At 39.8% G+C, this 23,739-nt stretch overlaps 1 protein-coding gene across 20 annotated transcripts in view; it reads right to left on the reverse strand.

Moving 5' to 3' along the window:
* Positions 1-23,739, reverse strand: part of Kif21a (kinesin family member 21A) — a 112,537-nt gene that overhangs the window by 49,992 nt on the left and 38,806 nt on the right. For all 20 annotated transcript variants that reach the window (XM_085678807.2, XM_085678800.2, XM_085678799.2 and 17 more), the window contains exons 2-8: positions 7,281-7,503; positions 6,994-7,176; positions 5,040-5,189; positions 3,843-3,977; positions 3,231-3,398; positions 2,116-2,231; positions 167-362 (exon numbers count right to left, since the gene is read on the reverse strand). In XM_085678807.2, the coding sequence (XP_085534933.2) occupies positions 167-362; positions 2,116-2,231; positions 3,231-3,398; positions 3,843-3,977; positions 5,040-5,189; positions 6,994-7,176; positions 7,281-7,503 (1,171 nt within the window). The remainder of the gene's footprint in view (positions 1-166; positions 363-2,115; positions 2,232-3,230; positions 3,399-3,842; positions 3,978-5,039; positions 5,190-6,993; positions 7,177-7,280; positions 7,504-23,739) is intronic.

Raw genomic sequence — 23,739 nt, forward strand, 5'->3', positions numbered from 1 at the left:
TTATAGATTGGGTAAGAAGCCTTTTGAAGAATTCTGGATAATCCAACCTCCCAAAGACTACCTCCAAAGACAAATATATTCAACCACTCCAAAAAGGCATGATTACATTCACAACACGCCAGCATTTGGTGTGTCAGAGAACATACAGTCAGTCCTGTTAGCTTACTGTTTTGTACTCCATGAGCTCCATCTGAAGTCGTGTGATCTCGCTTCGGAGTGCATTGATTTGCTGACTTGCTCTGTCTTGATTGACCATCACCTTGTTCTTAATATTTCTAGCCCGGTTGGCATATTTCAGAGTGTTTAATGTCTCCATAAAATCTCTGTCTGAAGGGCTGACACATGCTATCATGATTGTTTGGCTGAAAGTTACAAATAATAATGAGTCATGAAAATAAAAGCAAATCCTGAAATGCTTATTTTAAAATTCTTGCTATTTAGAGAACCACAGCCAACCATTAGGTAGAGAAAAGGCCCTAATGGGAGATCTTCACCAGGTCCTTTCCCTCAGAGATGGGTAACCCGGCAGAAGAGGGGGAGGAAGAACTGCAGGAGCACAGGGGTACTAGGAGAACAAGGTCCACAGACATTAACTAAGCAGAGTTTATAGGGCCTCACAGAGAATGAAGCAACAACCATGGAGCCCACATGAGTTGATACTAGGTACCCTGCATATATGTTATGGTTGTGTAGGTCGGTGCTCTTGTGGAACTCCTAACAGTGGGAATGAGGGCGTCTCTGACCCTCTTGTCTGTGCTTTAGACTCTTTTCTTCCTACTAAGCTGCCTCCCGCAGCCCTGAGGAGAGGGTGTGGGTCTAGTCTTATCGTGTCTTGTTATGCCGTGTTTGGTAGATATCCCTGGGAAGCCTGCCCGTTTCTGAAGGGAAACAGAGGATCTGTGAATCTAAGGAGAGAGGGGAGGGAGGGCTGGGTGTAGAGGAGGGGGGAGAAATTATGATGGGGATATAAAGAAAAGAAAAGGAAACAAAACAAAAAGAATGAACAAAACACCCTGCCACTTAAGTAGCATCTTCCCTTGAAGCAGAGATTGATGGTACTAACTTAAAAATAAAGTCAAGTTTAAAAGCCCACATGCTTTGAGACCATCTTAGCAAAAGGATTTTGTTTACTCAGGTAACACAGGGAGAAGAGATACTTAATATGTTCTTTGATACCTTGGGAAGGTGTGAGTACACACATTGGTCTCTCACTTCGATGTCAACCTTTTGAGGCAGTAAATACAATAATTCTAAAATGTTTTTAAACTACAAATATGGCAGGTCGAAAACAAAAATAATTCCATTCAGTTAATTTAGCATTTTAAAAAATTCTTCTAGGGTTGGAAAGAAGCCTCAACAGCTATGAATACTGGCTGCTCTTGCAGAGGACCTGGATTCGATTCTCAGAACCCGTGTGTCAGTTCACAATCATCTGTAATTCCAGCCCCACAGGACCCAGCACTGCTTTCTGAACTACAGGGTGCTGTACACGTGTGCTCTACAGGCATACATGTAGGCACTCGCACATACATAGAGAAACTAAATTTAAAATTTTTTTAATTGTTTAAAAATTTCTTCCCTTTCATTGATGTTTTCATTTGGTTCAGCTTTCAATTATCTACAAAACATAATTATATTCAAACAAAAAAAGCATATGGTATAAACTTTTTCCACATACAAAACAAGTTTCAATTTTAGGCTTTATACAAACTGTCGATAATATTCAAGCTACTTCGTACTTACTTAGAAGGTTTCATTTCTTTTTCAACAAAATTCTTTTAGGCATCTCCTGTATGCTAAGCAGATGCTACACTATTATAGAATGAGCATGTATAATAGATTTCTTAAAAAGTTATGTGAGTTTGAAAAAAAATTACCTAACATCCCTGTACTTTAACTTATTATTGATTAGACAGAAATATTAACAGTATCCCAAAGAATATTCTAAGTACTGCTTAAAATAATATATAAAACTATGTACACATTTTAGATACCTAATACAATTATCAGTTCTTCATCCTATTGTTTTTAAAATAAAAGAAGTTCCTATAAGTTCTTAAAGGTATACTGAAAAATAACGAAGAACCAAAACTCAGAATGACCATGACTGCATACCTGTTACCACCAAGGGAGTCCTGCAGAAGTCTGGTCAGCTTGGAGTCTCTATAGGGGACGTGGGTGGCTCTCTTGCTCTTGTCACCCAAGGCACTGATCACATTTCCAAGAGCCAACTAACAAAGCAAAAGAGAGAGAGGAAAATTCTATGTTTATTAATTATAGCACTTTTAAATAATAAGGACAGCCTATAGGAAATAAAATGGAAACAAGACAAAATTAAGAACCTGTGTTTGTTTCAGGGCAACCAGATCTACACAGAGAAACCCTGTCCTGAAAAATGAAAAATAAACAAACAAAAAAGCACCTGTGTTTGGATTTAATTCACATATGTCTTTTTAAATACATGTAAGCTTAGTTATGTGTGTTACTCATAACAGGTATGTGTGTGCCCGATAACCCCTTCACAGGGCTTAGCAGTGCTATTACTTACATGAGAAGAAACTTACAATGTTATAATGAGGACACAAGAAGATAAATCTTGGTACACAAAAGCTCCTTCTGAAATGTTTTCTTGCCTTATGCTAATACAAGCACGGGTGCTTTCCCATCAAAATACCACTAGGTGGCAGAGTATTAAAATTAATTCCTAATATAGGTGATTGTTTTTTTAAAAAAGAAGTCATTGCTAAAAGATTTTTTGAACAATGCAATCAATAAAATGAACAATCCAGTCAGAAAACCAGTCAGTAAAGGCTAACTTTATGTCTTGTCCAATGAGAGACTGAATTCTAAGTGTTTGTTTTGAAAGTACATTTTCAAATGTGGAAAGAAGCTTAAAAATACATTCCCTATAGATAACCTTTTGCACATACTATAAAAGTTGAGCAAGCCAAGCTAACACAGTAAGAGAGTCCACCGTGTGGGGGTGGGGAAGTGTACAATGTGGTTAGAGGCTCAATGAGTTACCCTGTACTTCATTCCTAAATCAGTGATGAAGGGAAAAGCTGGGCCTGATAACTTACACTGGAATCCCAGTACGGCAGGAGAATCATTGTGAGGTGAGTCTAGACTACATGCTAGCACCAGTCACAAAAGACAAAAACAAACAAAACTAAACCGAGAAAGGGCAGCAGAAGGACCAGTGTCTCTCTCTGTACAGAGTTTAGCCTTACAAGCCCACAGTTGATGGATATGCCCTCTTTGGCCCTCTCGCCAGTAGCTCCCGTTCTTTTCAATCTTTCCGATCCTGCCAGATCAACAAAATGAAACTTCGCAGTCAGGGTTTCGAATTCATTCATCTGCGACGATTCGGAAATCATCTTATTATCGGTTGCATTCTCCTATGATCATGAAAGATAATTGAAAACGCCGTATTAATGTGACATCAAACACCCTGTAACCTTGCCCACGTCTCACTCCCTTATACAGCTAAAGACACAGTCACTTGGCCGTACAAACATAAATGACAACACAGGAAAGAGGCTGGAAGGCTAACTCCAGCTATCCTGAACTCAAGCTCTCCAGATAAAGGGAAAGGTAGAAACAGGTCTCCCAGCGAAGGGTCTAGAGGACAGCATCTCCACTAGTTCGCAACAAATGGATATTTAGTAATTCTGTGTCTCAAAGTCTTATACACTTGACCACCTTTGGTTAAATAAATGAGAAAAAGAAATTAAAAGAAAGAAACACTAAGGTGAGTTTAAATCAAACAACTTTCCCGAGACCTGTGTGACTGAAGGATCTAAAGGCTGTAAAAGTTGAGGAAACAAGAAGATTGAACTCACGGCCTCTATCTGGGGACACACTCTGGTCTGACACACGTGAATGGTGAAGATGGCATGTGACCGAGAGCTCTGTACGTTCATCTGGGTACTAGCAGTGGTGCGGGACAAAGCACCCAGCTTCAGACACTGCATCATCTGCAGAGGGGAAGAGAGGCTTGAGTTGTCGACAGTTGAACAGGTACCGCCCAGTCTAGAGTCTAGCTGAAACCCACTGCAGCAAAGGCTAGGAAGGGAGAGTTCTCATCCTATCGTTTCTGTCACAGGCACAGGGGAGCCGAACTTCTCAGCATAATGGTGCATTCTTTTTTAACTAGAGGAAAACACTAAGTTCCATTGTCTGTCCTGTGCTGACATTTGCAGCCTCCATTCCAAACTGTTACAGTAAACGCTTTGGTACAAACTCCACAATAATCTGAATTAGGCTATTCTATATTTTGTTTAATTTTTTTCTTGTCAGTTTTTTTTTTAGTTTCTTTTTTCCCTTAACATGTCCCTGTATAAGCCAAATACAATCCTAAATGTCACAAGCAAACAGGACAAATAGATAGCTGTCTATATTTCAGCACTATTTAGCCTTCTTTACTTGTGGAAGAATACTTACTATCCACACACTGCGCTGGGCTCTTTGGGCGGTATATAAGTGTTACGCTATGGAATTAGCATAAGCATCACATTAAATTTGTTTTTGTGTTAATTTATTTCAGCGTGTGCACGAATGTCATGCTGCAGGTGTCGGGTGAGCAAACAACATCCGGGGAGTTTGGGAGTTGGCTTTCCTTCCACCATGTGAGTTCTGAGAATGAAGGCTCAGCACCAGGTACTTTACTTATAGAACCATCTTGCTAGGCCTCCAACACTTTTATAATGATGTTCTTTTGGAAAAAAAAATACACAGAAAGTAGACTTTTTCGGGGGTGGTGGTTAAAGGGGTTCAAGACAGGATTCCCCTGTTCTGACTTGGCTGTCCTGGAACTCATTTTGTACTCTGTAGATGAAGCTGGCCTCTAACTCACAGAGATCTACCTGCCTCTGCCCCCCGGGTACTGGGACTAAAGGTGTGCACCACCACCACTGCCCAGTCAAAGATTTTTAACTCTGTTGTACTTAAGGAAAACTATTTTGTGTATTATCTTAAGTGTACTATCAGTAAAGGCAGGTGTCAAAGCCACCCATGCACTATTTTAACAACACAGTTACCTCTGGCTCCGTATTCACAGTGCGTGTTGTGACTCCCACAGTATAAATCCCTCCAGTTGAATCTTCATGGATTCTTATATTTGATTTTTTATTTTTTGCATCGATATCCCGAGTGGTATCAAACAAGTCAAGGACCTCTTCATTATAGAGCTGTGGAAAAGACACATTCCAAGGTGAGTTTTGGAGGCGTGGGACTGTGAGCCTCTAGTGTGCTCCACACAGGTTCTGCCACATAAATGCTTGACCACCCTCAAAATAACATCTATTTCTTCAAAATAAAACACGGCTATCAATTACTATATTATCACAAATCATGAATATTAAGTGAATGCCAGATTTAGCTATAAAATAAGAAGAATAAATGACTTAATCGTGACAAACAGGATAGGCACAAGCTAAGATGACCTAAGACCACTTTGCAAGATATAAGCATAGAGAAATAAGAAGCCTAGAACAGTTTATACCATATGCTGGCAAAGCTAAGAGGTCAGGGCAGAAGACTTGTGATTTGGGGGAGAAGGTGAAGGGGTAGGCTCTCACCAGATAGCCCTGGCTCGCCTAGAACTCACTAAATAGAGCAGGCTGCCCTTGAACTCACAGAGGTCCTGCTTCAGTCTTTCAGATGCTGGGATTAAAGAAATGTGCCAGCACACTCAGACAAAGATCAGAGAGATTTTAAGAATTTTAAAACTTTTACAATTTCAGCTTAAAACTGTATTTCTTTCGCCTTATAATTCTTCCCTTTAGTGTCTTTTCATTTTGTTTTCTTTTTCACTAATGTACAAACAATAGCCTTTATTGTGACATTTTCCATATGTATACAGTGTACTTCAGGCACAGATATGTCTGATAAGCCACTGGCTTTTGCTGTCTTTAGCACCTTACCCTCCTCCTCACCTCTACTTCAATGTCTTCCCGCCCTTTCTTTCTGTCTAACAAGCATCTGTGAGTCTGGCTCACTTCACTTGACATGATGAGTTTCAGTTCTGCTCATTTTCTCACAAATTACATCATGTCATCCTTATAGCTGAATCATACTCCGCTGCACATATATGTGTATGTATGTGTGCGTGTATCACATTTTCTTCATGAATATATCTGTCAATGGGCATCCAGGCTGATTCCATAACTTGGTAATTGTGACCATGCTGGGGGATTCCAGCTGGCGAACAGGCTGATAATTCTATCTTTAGTTGCTTACTTCTATTTTATGTTTTACTGCATGTATTTATTTATGTGTATGTGTGGGGACACGCATGCCGTGGTACGCATGTGGAAAATTGCTTCCTTCAATTCATTGGTGGTTCCCAGAAATGGAACAAGGCTCATTAGGCTTAGCAGGAAGCACCCTTACACACTGAGACATCCATCTAACTAAAAACTAACTCTCTTTAGTTTTTAAAGGATCTGCTTTAGCGTGTGTAAAAGCTCAATTTAGAATTATAATACTGCAGTTCACCAACTAGTGTCTGACTCCAAAGCTCACATTTTCTTCTATAAACGGTACTCCCTACAAGACTATGCTATTGTAAATTCATCCTAAACTGATACCCTTAGGACATTCAGAGACACCATCAGCCTCTGAAGCTGCTTCTCAGCTTGTTTTCTCTCTTTTGATCATAATTTCTAAATTCCCGGCACTTTATGAGCCCATCAGAATTACCCACATTAGTTTTTTTCAGTCAGTTTATCACTTGGTAGGGAAAGGTTCTGAAATAAATGATATTAATTGTACTTTTAATGTATAGATGCTGTAAAGCATTTATAATATAAATGTCAACATTATTACATCCAAGAGTAAGATATATTTATTATCTCTTAATTAATGCTAATCTCCTCAAACAGCACTGACTGAGTACTCTATGAAAAACACTCGACTAGCGGCCAACAGTATAAAAGCCATAAGCCTGGTGTTATGGATGGATTTAAAGAAAACTGACAATGAATTTATTACCTCTAAGAACTGGGCATTCACTTTAAATTCAGGAGGAGGAACCCCATTTTTAATCGCTGTGGATTTTTTTTCTTCAATGCTCCTGAAGAGGTGCTTAACAGCACGAGAGATGATCCCCTGCTCTTCCTCCATGATGTTGACGTCAAAGCCGGTTCCCATTGTGTATGTTTTCCCAGCTCCAGTCTGAACAGAAGAACAAGAGGAGAAAAAAATTTAACACGGCCATAAGACATGAAAGTGGAAATGCAACTGAATTACAATTCCTATGCAAATAATAAGGTATTTACTTGTCCATATGCAAAAACTGTAGCATTGTATCCTTCAAAACAGCCTTCAATTAGCTTCTCGATGCACTGAGTATAGATCTGCTCCTGCTGGGAGTCGATGTCAAACACGTAATCAAAGGTAAATGCCTTATCTTTCCCTAGGAAGACCTGCGGCTCTCCTGGTGTCACTGATGTACAGATATGGCATCCTTCGATCTTTTCTTTGGCAAGCTGTGGTCTTATTCTGCGAAGAACAATCAGAAAAGAAATTATGGGCAAATCAGTTCTCAAAAAATAGGGCCTTAACTTCTTGGTCAACACATTTAAGTAAATTGACTTACACTGAATTAAGTTCAGTATGTAAAATGGCTTGCCTAACAACCCAATGGGTTACTTAACAATCCCCCAAGCAATGAATAAGAGTGTGAAGTTCCTCTTAAAATTAAATCCTTATTGGGTAGATGCTTTTCATCAACTATAAGAAATAGACAGTCAAATAAACACGACTACTCAGTTGTCACTTGCCTCTTTATTTCCAATGATCATCATAAAAATGAACTATTACAGAAATAATATACATATATTATTTATTATATAATTATATATATTATATATATTCATTTATTAGTGTATGTACGTATATATAACTTTACTGCTTGGTCATATACTAAGACATATCAGAAGCAAGAGTTTCCAAAAATAAATGAAAAATTAAAAATAGATACAAATATAAGTTCCAATATTTTCTCTCCAAAGCAAAAACCAGTGACATTACATGAGTTGTCCCCATTCACAGCATATACCACCCCACCTGCTCTAGAGCCCAGTAATTCTCTGTTCTGTATTCTGTTTGTAATTTCAAGGCTTGTCCTCAAAGAAGGAAAGTCAGCATAATAATATGTTTATAACAGAACAAACTAGACTGCAGGTCCATTCTGCTTACTCTACAGACACAACATCCTGGCCATATGCATGAGTGGTCACTAGGTCCAGATCCCTGTTTGCCATGGAGAAACAGAAGCAGATTAACAAAGAAAAATAAGACAACCACATGCAGGAAATAGAAAATAATAAAGACAGAGGAAGTGGCAGGTTTTAAAGGAATTAGTACCACATCCCTGTTTCATAAGGTCAAACTCAGGTCTAGTGATGGAGAAGTTCGTCCTGTTTACTAGGCATAAACTCAACCATAAGTCCAGGCGTGATTTTTAGCTCTTTCTCTTTAAAGATGGAACACAAGGATAGGGAAACAAACAAACAAAGAAAAAAAAAACGAACTAAGTGCACATTAGACTTACTTACACAACGATATTTCTTTCCTTGTGGTATTGTTCTTCTTTGCATTTGCTTTAATGCACTATAACAGTCAGCAGATAGCAGGTAGCCAGGTTAGGCACTAGGGAACGAAGTGCTCATAAAGGAGCTTGGGCTCCAGTTCTCTCACTGGAAAGCACCAATGTCCTCACTTGTGCGGGGACATAGTCATTCCCAAACTTCCTTCTAGATCTAACACTGCTCAACTGTAGAACACTGCATTATAGGAAGACAGACAGGTCCTGGGAGATGGCTCTGCAGTAAGAACACTTGCTGCTCTTGCATGCTCTTGCAGGAGACTGGAGTTTGGTTCTCAGAACCCACAGTAGGCAACTCCTAACTGTATATAACTGTGACTGCAGGACTCCGACAGTCTTTTCTGACTCTGCAAACATGTGTGCATATATACACATATTCACATACAAAGAGAGAGACACACACAGAGATATACACACATATGCACATACATAAATAAATAAATAACAGAATAAACCTTTTATTCCAAAGGAAAGGCAAAGAAATAGTATAACAAAAAGTTCCTTACTAGAAGCTATGATTGTAAACCATAAAAATAGCTCATGGACGTAACTTTATTTATGCATGTATTTATATAGGTATATATGGACCATAAATTGAGGATCATGAAGCAGAAAAAGAGACCAAAGACAAATAATAAGAAAGCAGAAAGTGAGATTAAGTGAAGAAAAGAAACAGTTTAAGAAGGAAATGGGAGACGCCAGTGGGGACTGAACGAGGACGCGATCCAACCAGATTCTCTGAATGTGGCCGGATTCTCTGAATGTGGCTGGCCTGGAGTCTTTCTGAAAAGCCATTGACAATGACACTGGGACTTGTTTCCTCTGCATATACTGGATTTTGCGGATCCAGTCTGTCTGGATACTCACCTTCCTGGACCTGGAGGGAGGGGGGAGGAACTTGAACTTCCCACAGGGCTGGAAGCCCTGACTGCTCTTAGAGATGGAGAGGGAGGAGGAGAGGGAGTGGGGGGAGTGGGAGAGTGGTGGGAGGAGGGGCGGAAATGGAAACTTTTATAATTTAATAAAATTACTTTCAAAAAAAAGTTAAAATAAAAAAAAAGTCTGATAAAACATAGTCTAAAGATGACAATGCCATGACAAGGCCTGCTTTGCTAACCTAAAATAATGATACACTTGTGGATGGAGACTGCTTGTTCATCTCCAGCCACCCAGACCCAAAACAATCACACAGAAACTATTAATTACAACACTGGCCTATTAGCTTAGGCTTCTTATTAACTAACTCTTACATCTTAAATTAACCCATTTCTATTATTTTGTATTTTACTGTGAGGCTCGTGATGTACTGATAAGGTTCCCAGATGTCTACCTTCTTCAGCAGCTACATGGCGGCTCCTCGACTCCACCTACTCTCTCTCTACATCTCTGTTGGGATTTTCCGCCTGGCTTTGCTATGTTAAGCCATTGGCTGAAAGCAGCTTCTTTATTAACCAATGACAATGAAACATATTCTTAGCATACAGAGGGGAATCCCACATCATACATTTGTACAAACAGCCCATGGAAGAGCACCTTCAGCTTTCTTATTCCACATGGCTAATAAAGTGCGTCTCAAAATTAATATTCCCTTGCTTCCAAACACCTCGCATCCTACTCTACTTCATGCAATTATACAAAGGAAACCATATCAAACACCAGCTGTCTTTGGGAGAATAGCTCTTAATTGTTGACCAGACCCAAACAGAACAGTCTGAAGAACCTCAAGGGGATATCGGTTCCACCCTCTTCTCTATTCCATCTAATCTACCTCGGGAGCCACCAGTTGTTCCTGAAATAGCTCTTCAGCCCACAGTGTTCTTTCTCACCATTCACACCACCCTAATTAAGGCCCTCACCATCTCCTACTGAGAATATTGCACACATCTCCTCCTCCCCAAGCCTCCACCCAGTCTTACTCCCAGAAGTCTGTTCTGCACAATGTGTATGGATACTAGTAAGACAAGCAGCTGATGGGGTCACCAACCTCCACCACTGCAATTCCCTGCTGCATCATGCTAGTTCTTGTATTTTAAAAGGACTCCTACTGGTAAGGGAAGTGGTGAGGCTTTTTCCTTGCTTCCGTGCCTTTGCTCTCGACCAGCTTTCGAACTGACAGATTCTCTGAAAACATTACAAATTCCCTGTGATAGAACAAAAGCCCGACCCTGTAACACAGCACTGTGCTCGCCTTTGAAATCAGGTACTGGATTTTAAGTAAATTATTATAACCATAAGCTGATTTACTGGATTATTTACTATCGATTTTGTTTCAACATAACAAAGCAAAATTTGGTGTCATTTGAATTGCAGATTTGCCAGTCAATTTTAGAATGCCATTGTCATTCTGTCTTTATATTGACCTCCTAACCTACACACATCCGATTACTACCCTTGCTAATAGAAGGGAGGATCAGTTTAAATACAGATGATGCCCAATTCTCTTCATTTGCATGGGTGGAGGAGAAGACATGGCTTTAGTTGTCAACTAGACATGCTGAACCCTCTTTCTATTACACGCAAGCAAAGGCACTTTCTGAGATGGTCTCCAACAACACAGAGAAGGAGGAACTATCTTCAAAGGCTTCTTGTGTAATTCTCTTTCAACCCTTCTTCAAAATTAGGCTTTTAAGCCAGACAAATCCTTAAGCACACCCAACTGACAATTTTTTGCTTTAAGCTCAAAAGTCAATTTGTTGTCTTTAATGAGAAGAGCTTAACATTTATACAGTTACAAACTGTAACACTACCTGCGATTATACAAGGAAAAAAGAATCCAATGTCAAACCTTACAAAAGAAAAATGAGAATGAGAAAAACAAAAAAAGAATGAGATTTTCCTCTGCATATTTTCAAACTTTATTTCTTAGTAGTTTTATGTAAAATATTACACCATTAAATATACTCATCTAACTCCACAACTATGAACTCTACATTTTGTAATATAAACATTTTGGTAAAGTTTTAAAAATTTCTTGCAAGTTCTTAAAATGTATAATCGTATAACTCATATTTTAAGTGGCTTCTTAAAGAAAAATTTGTGTAAAACAAATGGCATAACTATTTAGGGTAAATTATTCTAATATTGCACATCAAAATTATATTGTATAACTACATATAACATATAAATAATTAGAGATAAGTAATCTATAATTACTATATCTATACATCTGAACTATTATAAATATATAATTATACATATAATTATGCTACATATATAATTATAAAGTACTGAAAACTATAATTTGTTGTAACTAGGTTGAAAGTGTGAAAGAGAATACAATACAAGGTTTTAGATTTTACGGTGAGGAAACAGGAACAAATGCAGCCTTCATCTTACATACGACCATTCCCTTTAGCATGCAGCAGCATCTGCTACTCTCACATGAAACTGATAGTGTCGACAGAATACAGGTCATCGTATCTCATCACTCCTGAAAAACTGTTTCTAGGCCAAATGTGGTGACATACACCTTTAATTCCAGCACTTAGGAGGCAGAGGGTTGAGGATCTCTGTGAGTTCCGGGCCATCCTGGTCTCCATAGCATGTTCCTGGCCACCCAGGGATGCACTGCAAAAGCATAACTCAAAAAAAGAAAGAGAGAGAGAGAGAGAGAGAGAGAGAGAACTTGATCTATAACCTCATATTTTTCAAACCTTTAATGCAACTAGCAGTTGTGACATCTGTGTTTTCTAAATTCCAATTACAAAATCAATTGTGCAAACTACCTAAAAAGGTTGGTCTTTGGCAGAGAAACGTCAATATTCTGCCTGGGATCTAAGAATTTCCTAATTTGGATTCTTTCTGCTTCTCTATGTTCAAATCCAATCACCCTGAGCTACTATAAACCTTCTGCCATTACGAAGTCTCGACTTATGTCCTTCCCCATATAACATATATAGTTTGCCATCTGCATGGGTTGTCGATCTCCTATTCATCTGCAAACTGTAATCTTTTAGTCTCAAAGTCTTTGAAGTCTCTCTCTTTCATCAAGCTGAATTATTTACCCCTCCCAGAAACCCATTCTTGATTTTTGTATAGTAGGTATCCAATTAGATTACTGCTTCTCCACTAGGGAGTCCCGGCAGAAAATATATAAAACAGAGTAATTCTATAAATATTTCCTAGTGGACTCTGATAGGTTACATCAGCTAAAAGGAGTCTGCTTCAGTGCTGTGCACTGCTCTTGCTCAGTTGTCAGAAGCTCATTCTTAGACAGTAGTCGATGACACGCTATCTCTAATTTTCTAAGCTACAAGATAGTCTAGTTTAGTATGTCTACAGGTTCAAGTCATAGTTTAATTAATCAAGATAACAAAGCAAACGTTTTCTATGTAGGAAATTACAAGCTACTTTTTCCCTGCTATACACTATACTCTCATTAGTTGTATGTCTTCTGCCTTCGGCCTTCATTTCTATTACAAGCTCCAGCACAAGACAGTCCATGTTCAGGTGGCCACTGGGGAAATGACTAGGCCTCCAGCAGTGCCATCAGAAAGTCAAAGACCATTCTGAGACTGAATCTAATAAGTTTGTCAAAATTGTGCCTGGGTTCCTGTTTTTTGTCTTCACAATAACCAAGCTACTTTTATAGCTGAATATATTAAATCAGCCAAGAGGCCTAATTTTGAATTATACCAGAATAAAAAGATAAACATACTTTAGGATAAAGGCTTATACTTGCTATACATGATTTCAACAAGGTATGGAGGGACCTCAGTATCACTGCACAGAAGGCAAGGCCCTCACTGCTCTTTCATGGGGTCATCTCCCAAGTCTTGTTTCCAGCATGCAACCTTAAAGGGGAGCATCCTCCATCAGTCAAAGGTTGTATCGCTCCCGCTTCGTGTCTAAGAGTCCCCAAGCTTTCTGCTTGTACAGCAAGCTTGACTGCTTGCACAGCATCCATAGAATAAGTGCATCTGCCTGCACTTAGTGGATCAGGAGGGAATGAGAAACCAGCTTAAAATATGCAAAGCACAGCTGTGATGATGCTATGAGTAGTAAAAGCACTTAGCCTCCAACCTGAGTATTGCATCTTCTGCCAATACTCATGAATGGCAAAAAGTTAGCTGGCCCCTTGTGAACAGAAGAAAATGTCAAGCTCTTCATAGGTCTCAACCCACACTAGCACTGACTTTTGGCAAGTTACTCTCTCAGCCTCAATGAACTCACCCATAAGACATCGCGGCTATGTCCACATTGCAGCATCTTGAACAAACGAGACACCATGTGCCAATGAAAGCCTATGGAGGTATAGAGTACTGGAATTACTAGTACAGGGTCACTTGAAAATTCCCTGAGCCAGTGACCTCGTCAATCAGCATACCATCTCAAAAGAGTCTGGATCTTCTACAAAGAATGTATGATGGGGGCTGGAGAGATGGCTCAGAGGTTAAGAGCATTGACTGCTCTTCCAGAGGTCCTGAGTTCAATTCCCAGCAACCACATGGTGGCTCACAACCATCTGTAATGGGGTCTGGTGTCCTCTTCTGGCATGCAGGCAGACATGGAAGGAATGTTGTATAAATAAATAAATAAATCTTTAAGAAAAAGAATGTATGATTTAGTTTTGGAGTCCTTTAACTATTGTTTTTTTTTTAAAGCATAGTATAAAAGCCCTGAGTCTGAGGAATTTAAATGTGAAACTACGTCTCTAAAGATAAATATAAAATACAGCACTAAACATTTTCTGCATCTCTATACAAAAAGGCATACAAATGTATCTATATGTATTATATACATAATGCTAAACAAAGATGATGAAATTGAGCACTTTATACTTTCATTTGCAAAGAAAGCCACAATTACAAAATGATTTTTTCATAGTAATGATTAACCACGTCTTATTCACCCTGTCGCTCATGTCAGTATTGGGTACAACAAGAACAAAAACAGCAAGTGTATTTGTGTGTGTCTACATGAGTTACACCATATGTATATGTATGTGGCTGCCTACAAAGGCCAGATGAGGGTGTCAGATCCCCTGAGGCTGGAGTTATAGGAGGTTGTAAGACACCTCATATAGGTTCTGGGAGCCGAATTTGGATGTTCCACAAGGGCAATAAATGAAATTTCCTAAGTTTATCTCTAGCTCCACTAGGAATTTTTGTCTTCTTTTAGTCATTGGCAACTTCAGACATATCTGTAATGAACTTGATAATTTTCACACACATCCCCCATTCCCTTCTCTTGTTTCTTCCCTCTCCCACCAAAACCCTTATTCCCAACTAGTTTTATGTATGTTTCTGTGTGTGTGTGTTCATGTGCACACACATGTGTGTGCATGTATGCATAAGAGAGAGAAAGAGAGAATATGTGTGTGTGTGTGTGTGTGTGTGTGTGTGTGTGTGTGCTGCTGGAAACCGAACTCAGAACCTCTTGCATGCCACATAAGAACTAAGCAATTGAGCTGCATCTTTAGCTTCCAAAATGGGAGTTTTCTATTATTATGGCTTTTTTTTATCTACCCATATAGCCAATAAGAGAACTTTATTCAGAAACTAGTTCAGTTTAAAGGGGAACTGTAATTATTATGGTACAGTAGGTCCTTATAACCAGTCGTGTGCCATAAGGATATAAGGAATCAAATGCTAGAGACTGGAATGTCAGTGACTTGCAGGTATGGGGAAAAACGCCTGCTAAGAAAGAATAAATAATACCTTGCCACTGGAATTTATAGCACCCCGTTGTGTGTGCTGGAATCCATATTTCCCTTTACAGGTAGACAAGCAGCACATATAACACAGTGTCAAGGTGCAGATGATCAAATCTGTACTTTCAGAGTAAGTCATGAAATTTTCATAGTACTTTTCAGGTTTTCTCTTGCACTCTTTCCTCTCAAACTCCTCTGTTTTCCGTTTTATTAAAAGCATCACAAGGGATAAGCCTTTCTTGTGCAAGTTAACTGGTCAAGATACACACAAGATATACACAGTCTTTTTGCAGTTGGCCACTGTTGTTTTCTTACCATGCTAGAGAGAACACTGATGTCCCTAATCCAGTTTCACAGATTTTGTGAACTTCCTGGGACTCGCATGCCTTTGCTAACTCTGTTTCACTTTGTTTCATTGCTTGAGTTTCTCTGATCTCATCCCCATGCCACGATGGTAGTTTTCTGGTTCACTCAATAACCTGACCTGATTCCCAGTCTGTGAAGTTCTTCTGTTCACACCTACCTCTAGCCAGCTCTTCTGGCACCCTCTAACCACCACTGTTCTTCCTCAGAGACTGCCACCGCCCCATCCACAGCTCCGATCGCAGGACTTTCATATGTCTGTCATGATGCTAGACAATCATTATCACTGGCTGCTTCTTACTGGGTCTCCATCTGATGCTTAATGTGAATTAGTTTTTATTCCATTTGATGCTTAATGTGAATTAGTTTTTATTCATTTTTCATTTTCTAAAAGTCAGGAAACTATTGTATTGTCACAATATTAAGCAACTGAGGTCTGATTCCTTTTTAATCTTTCCCTAGTCCATTCCAATAAATAGACACTACACTAAGGTAACCTCTATCCCATTTTAACTTTCTACTTTCTATTCTAGATGTTTCTAACACACTATAGGACCTCTAAGAACCTCTCCCCCTGTTTCCTTACAGGCAAGCCACCAGTGACTCACACCTGTAACAGCAGCACTCAGGAGGTAGAAGCAGTCTTAGCTACACAGCAACAAGTTGAAGACCAGCCTGGGGCAGAGGAAACTATATCAAATAAAACAATAAAACACCTCAGTCCATTACAATTATGCATGGAATTTCAAAAATTCTCTTGTAAAGTTATAAATGAAGCTATGTATACTTTTGGGAGATAACTGAGTATCTTATCATACTACCTCTTGATATTGCATTCTTATTAGACTATTTCTTTATAAGAGAAACTGATACAGGTCACGAGTGTCTAAAAATGTCAGAGGCAGAGTGACAACCTCTACTGTTCAAATTAGGTCACTATTGAAGGAAAGGGAGACACCAATAGCAATCCTTCCAAGGTAACAGTCATAAATCAGGACTGTCCCAGGTACACTGTAAGAGAAGGTGATTCAATGAGACTCTGGGAAGCTGATTACTAACCAGCAAATCAGAAACCGATTGAAGCCATGGAGAGAGTGCTGACTGTAGCTACTGACAACAGATAAAAACAGGACCAGTTCTCAAGCCTAGCCCTATGAAGGAATTACCGGCGACGTTCAATGTGTTTGTTTTCATTATAAATTAATGCAGATCCCCAGGTCCCACCCAGACATGTTAAATCATAATTTCCCGAGGTGGAACCAGATTCTATATTGTTAATTAGCTCTCCACATAACTACAACACACTGCTAGGCCAGCACCAGATTTCTGAAGCAGGGAGGAACAGCAATGTTTTGAAGGAGATCCTGACCCCACCGGTTGGTTCTGCCCTAAAACCAATGCCACTTTCTCCACCATATTTTTCCTATTAAATACAACCTTAGTCTGGAAGAGGACCTGGGTTCAGTTCTAAGTACCCACGTGGCGACTAGCAAGCTGGTTAACTCCAGCTCTAAGGAGTCTAACATTGTCTTCTGACCTCTGGGAGCACTGCGCTTAAATGATGCACTAAGTTACACACAAGCAAGACATCGGTACACACAAAATAAAAATAAATAAGTCTTAAAAAATATATGGCCTTAGTACTGTGGTCCAATATGTCTCAAGCAACAAGATGGATGGCTTCTAAGGAATGACAGTCAAGGTTGTCCTTTGGCCTACACACACACACACACACACACACAAACACACACACATGTACACACATTCACATTGAAAAACAATCAACTTGATTAGTGTTAAAACCATAAATCATATTTAAGTACTCTTAATTTTCTACATCACTGTGCATTTAATTACTTTAAAGAAATGTACTAGGGAAATTTCTAAGAGGTATAGTGCACACTAGACACAATTTTTAAATTCCTTTCATGCTGCAATGGACTCACTACGAAAAAAAAAAAAAACCTGGTATCTTGAGCTACCATCCTTGTTAAGTGCAATGAGGTGGGCCTGACCTGAGAAATATCAAAAAGGTACAAGAAAAAAGTCAAATTTTGTTAAATAATAATTATTTTCAAACATCTCCCACATGGCTAGAATATCATACTTTCAAAGACATGTGCACCCAGACCATGCAGCAGCATGGGAAATGGAATGACTTTTAACAAAACCCATCTCTTCAGCAGCTCGGCTGACACACTCTTGCTTTGTCTTTCAGATAGCTTGCCATTTAGGAAGTCAGATGAATATCTTTCATGGAACTTGACATTAATTCCTGAGGTCCGTAAAAAGAAAACTGCAAGTCCTTTGAGTCTACTCTATCCTACCGGGCCCATTACCTTTACAATGCCCATTGTGATCAGACTCAAGTGAAAGGGAAATGGGCGAGGTGGCTTTGCCTCCCGAATGCCCTAAGGAGACCTTAGAGAACAAGGTGTCTTTGATAGACGCACTGGATCTTCCTCTGAATTGAAGGTCTGAGGAGGCAGGTGATGTCATCCTTTACTTCTGGCACGAAAGGTCAGACCTGAGTCTCAGACACTGAGTAAAGACTCCATTAGAGATTTTTCTTTTGTTTTTTGATATTAAGAGCTATCTAAAGCCATTAGTGTCCCCTTAGGGAAAGTGACTATAGGGGTTCTTGCCTTATCAACAAAATGGCAGGCTAAACTAGATGAGGCCAATTAGAAGTCAATCATTTCAAAAAAAAAAAAAAAGGAAAAACATCCTCCCAGAATCAAGTCCATTAAACAAATAATACATTAATCCTTTATTTGTATAATACTATGCTAGGAGTTATAGGAGAAATAAAATGAAGTAAAGTTCCTACCACCTGGAACTTTGTTATATCACATAGGAAATAAAGCAAAAATAAAACCAACTGTAATTCGACATGACACTTGTCTATACAGATCGTAAGGAAGCTTTTGTAAATACACACTGTGATGCTGAGGACCTGGGTGGGACAGAGATCTCCGTCTCTTATAGTCTGTAGGTAATACTGGTGCCACAGTTTCAAAACCATGGATGGAAGATAATCACCCAAATCAGGAGAGGGAAGGAAAATGACACGTGAGGCAGAGCAAGGCAAAGAGCTGTGTAGTGGAGGCATGCTGAAGAAACAGAAACAAAATGAGTCCACCAAGAAAGGCGTACTTTCTTTTCTCACCTAAGAAAACTTCTGATTATAATTACTAAATCTACTGTTTATGCAAAGTTGTTGGGCAGGGAAGATGATCCAGTGGGTAAAAACCAATACAGTTATACACAATTTCAGTGTGGCATTAAAATTTAACTAGCCCACGTCTAAGTTCATCTACAATCAATCAATCAAACAAACAAGCAAGCAAGCAAGTGGTTTAAAGGCCCAGCTCAGACAAGAAGATGAAAGAGAACTTGAAATTTGTGGATCCATCTCTAGGTTGTATTCTCTAGTCTCCCAGCTTTAGATAAGCAGTTCCAATACTGGTAGCCACATGTGGCAACCTACACAGGTAGGATGTGGAACAAGAACCTTTTTTTTTTTTTTGCCTCTCAAACAGCCAAGACTTATAACCTTCATTCTTACAGCTATGTAACGAATTAATCTAGACTTTAGACCCAAGAAAACACAGGCACTTTTGAAAGATGGTTCAGATGGAAAAATGATTGTCATGCAAGCATAGGACCCGTGTTAGATCCCTACAACTCACATAAAGAAGCTAGGCACAGCAATGCATACCTATAAACCCTGCACAGAGGAGGCAGAGATAGGAGCATACTGGAGCTCACTGTCCAGCCAGGCCCACTGAAAGATCCTTAAGAAAAAAAAAAAAATCTGGAAAAAAGAACCGGGCGGTGGTAGCTCATACCTTTAATCCCAGCACTTGGGAAGCAGAGGCAGGTGGATCTATGTGAGTTCAAGGCCAGACTGGCCTACAAAGCGAGTTCCAGGACAGCCAGAACTGTTACACAGAGAAGATCCTGTCCCCCAAATTTAGGCAGGCCTCAACATGTACATGTCCACCAGCATGTACACCTGTACACAAGTACACATACACATGAACATATAAATACATGCAAACAAAACACACATGTCAGACCTTAGTTTCTATAAGTGAAAAGTCACAGCACCGTGGGAATTTCTGCTGAGTCTCACCAGGCTGGAATGTAGGCCTTAGGCTTGGGGTTGTTCTTAGCTGGAGTTGAAGAATTCAGTGGCTGATTGTGTGGAAATGAGAGCGTTGCTTTCTTGCTGGCACATAGCCAAATCTCCTCTCAAATGCCACCCTAACATACAGCCTGGTAGACCCACCGTGGGGCACTTACTGCAGGAGAAGCTTTTGTTCCAGTCTGCCAACGCTTCATCTATATATAACAAGGAAAAACATCTCATCACTTTTACCTGTTCTACTAATTACCAGCAAGCCACAGTTACTGTCCAACTCAAGCCAAGGGGATTACACGGAGAAAGGAACAGGGGGCAAAGGTCACCAGATAATCACATTGCCTCAGGCGCTGTGCACCACAGACTAACTGTTCTTTGAGGATGGGGGCAAAGAGAAACGTTAGATTCGGCTTGAAGAATGGAAAATCAACTTACAGATGGGAAAGCAAGAGCTGAACAAATTGGGGAGAGGACAGGTAGCCTTTAGGATGGCTGCCACTAACAGCCACAGTAGATACCGTCTGGTTCCTCATTAGGTGCTGACGAACATGAATTAAATACGTAGTGTGAGTTTTGTATAAGAACTACCCAGTCTTTACAACCGTTTCCTCCAGACCAAGTGCTGCGTCAATGTGAAAGAGAAAAAATTCTGCAATTCCTCCAGGAATGTCAACTTTACATTGAGAAAAATTAATAAACACTTTAAACATTACTAAGACATGGAGCTAGAATACACATACCAAATGGAGAATATAAAATGTACATTATTTTTTTTTTTAGATACGACTTGAAGACTCGGAAATTTCCAGATGAGCTATACGTTATCCATTTTAAGTCACTGTAGTTAGAGAGATCTTGACATAAAAGCTGAGACGCAACGCTATTTTTGGGTCTACTCAATACTTATCCCTCATTAGATATTAATGAGAGGAAAAACTCACAGGTAAAGTGATACATTTTTAAACACATGGTTTCAAATACAAGGCAGGTGTGCTTGCTCACCGTGGTCTCTAGAAGGTAAATTGCCAATGAAACTGATATAAAGGCAACTAAGTTTCTATATCCCGCAGGCAGGTGCTAGAACCTAGATGAACATAGTTTACAACTATCCTACCCAACCATTAATCTTCAATATGGGAAAGACTTTCTCTACATTTTGTGCCATAAATTGCTAATCATACTCTAAAATCCAGTCTCCCATTTATCATTGGTTTATTTTGCTTTATCATTTGCTAGTAATAGCATGTTTACCCAATTGCCCTGCACACTTAGCCTCCTTGCAGCTAGATGGTCAAGTTCAGTTAAAGCCAATGATCTATCCTTATGTACAAAGGATGAGGCAGCCCTTTCTAGAAACGAAGTGTAGTGATAGACCATGTGACTATCATGTGATTCTAGCAACAACACCTAAGGAAGAGTGAAACAAGAGAACCGGATCCTGGGTCCCCAACACAATGAACTGTTGACAAATTACCTGCAGTGCAGAAGAGCAGCAAACTTCTATTCCTACCGAGTCCTTGCCTAACCTACGCCCTAACTAACATGGAGCTCTGGCAGCTGGAAGTAGTTGCCGCCCTAACATTACTAACTTAGAGGTTGGCCAGCAGACAGTGAGGAAACTTCCAGATGAAAAGCCACTGAGCTTTACAATATCAGGACAAAACATTCATTAACTATCACCATGGCCACTGTGGAAGCCATGTTAATGCCAAGCACAGCTTTCTCCTCAACGGGACCAGGTGGTAAGCCAAACAGGAGTCAATACAGCCTGAGAACTTGGATGCAGGTTCTCTAGAATAACATGTTCCTAAATGAAAACCAGTTACAAGAGACTTTAATAGTTATAGAACAAAGAACATGACATCAAGGCATTTACCAAAAACACTGTTGGGGGACCACAGTGTCAATTAGAGCAAAGTAGAAAGCCTACTATAGGCCTCAGATGCTACTGATGACAGCCTTCAACTTCTGAATGGTTGGAAGCTAGTAATCACCTAAGACTAATTCTAAAGCCTCCACCTGGTAGTCAGAAAGATGTTAGATCAGACACAGGGGTGGACCAGGGTGGTTATTATGGGAAATAGAAACAGCCAATGATAATTTAGATCTGGATCTACATACTGTTGGTGTAGGAGGTCCTTCTGACTATGTGTTGCTTTCATTGGTTGAATAAAGAAACTGCCTTGGCCTTTTGATAGGGCAGAACTTAGATGGGCGGGGAAGACAACTGGATACTGAGAATGACAGAGTGGCAGATGCCATGGTTCTCCTACCCAAGATGGACACTGGTTAGACTCATGCTGGTAAGCCACAGTCAAGTGACGATACACATTAATGGAGATGGGTTAAACTAATATGTGAGAGTTAGCCAATAAGAGGCTAGACATAATGGGCCAGGCAGTATTTAAATGAATACAGTTTCTGTGTGATTATTTCGTGTGTAAGCTAGCGGGGTGGCTGGGACCAAAAGCAGGTCCGCTCTTAATGTTACACATTGTAACTCCAGAATCGCGCATTTCTAACTGGGTACTTAACCTTGGCGAGTCCTCACACAGTTATGACTTGATCCTCTTTCTGAGAATGTCACTTTACACTTTGTCTTGGCTACAGTTCTATTGCTGTGATGAAACACCATGACCAAAGCAACTTGGGAAGGAAAGGGTTTATTTGGCTTACACTTCCATATCACTGTTCATCATGAAAAAAAAAATGTCAGAACAGGAACTCAAACAGGGCAGTAACCTGGAGGCAGGAGCTGAGGCGGAAGCCATAGAGGGGTGCTGCTTACTGACTTACTTTCCTGCTTTCTTATAGAAGCCAGGACCAACAACACAGGGATGGCACCAACCACAGTGGGCTGAGCCTTCCCACGTCAATCACTAATTAGGAAAATGTCCTACAGGCTTGTGTACAACTGATTTTAGGGAGGCACATGCTTTTAATGAGATTGCCTTCTCTCAGATCACTTTAGGTGTGTCAAGCTGACATAAAACCCTTGAAGAATGAACTAAGGCCTCAAGCTTAACGGGAAATTGTTAAGAATAATTAATTCAGAAGATACATATTAATTCAGAACATACATATCAGTATGTTTCATTTTTGATTTCTTTTTTTTTTTTCAGAAGTCCAAAAAGACTGGTCAACTCTATGTCTCTCCACGGGCTCCACAGAGAATTCAGTTCTGTAGAGCCACACACCTGAAGCTTGAAGTCTGCTGAATATCCAGTAAGAAAAACCTTCCTAAGGCTCTGCTGACTCCAAGAAGAGCTTAGTTCTGTGAAGGGACATGAGCAACCCTATAACCGGAAGCTGGATGACTGTGTCATAAGGAAAAGCTTCATCGGTTTAAATGAAAGCTCTTCTATTTACCACATTAGCATGGTTAAGACAAGAGGGTCAGAAGATACAGCTTAAGGGGACACAACCCTGGAATGCCAGCATTTAAAATTTCCCTGTCAGATGATAGAAACCAGCCCAACAAGCTGTTACCTCTTCCCCTGTTCCTCAATAAAGTTAGAGATTTGCAGAACACACAAGTCAACAATTAAAATTCAGAATTTTTACTGTGGGTTTGACTGTGGTTACTTGGAGATAAGACCCTTCAAGAGGCGGAGAGCCCCAAGGACTTCAAAGAGGATTAGTGCTTGAACACGCAGAGACACAACAGCTGGACGCCAAAGCCTCAAATTATTCCACACAAAGCCCAAACTTTAGACGCCCTCAGGCAGAAAGTTTGAAAGATATCTATCCTTCAAGAAAACAGCAGTTTCTGGTACCCACTTTAGATCAGACCAAGAAAAATAATATACATTAAGGAATTTCCCTCAAGATGAAGCCAGAAACCATGAAGAACTGAAGGGAAAAAAACAAAACTGATACAGTCGAGTGGTGATGGAACACACATTTGATCCCACGCAGAGGCTAGTGGATCTCTGTGTTCAAGGCCAGCTAAAGCTACACAGAGAA

Source organism: Myodes glareolus, chromosome 19, assembly GCF_982192425.1.
Source record: "Myodes glareolus chromosome 19, mMyoGla1.1, whole genome shotgun sequence".
NCBI lineage: Eukaryota > Metazoa > Chordata > Mammalia > Rodentia > Cricetidae > Myodes > Myodes glareolus.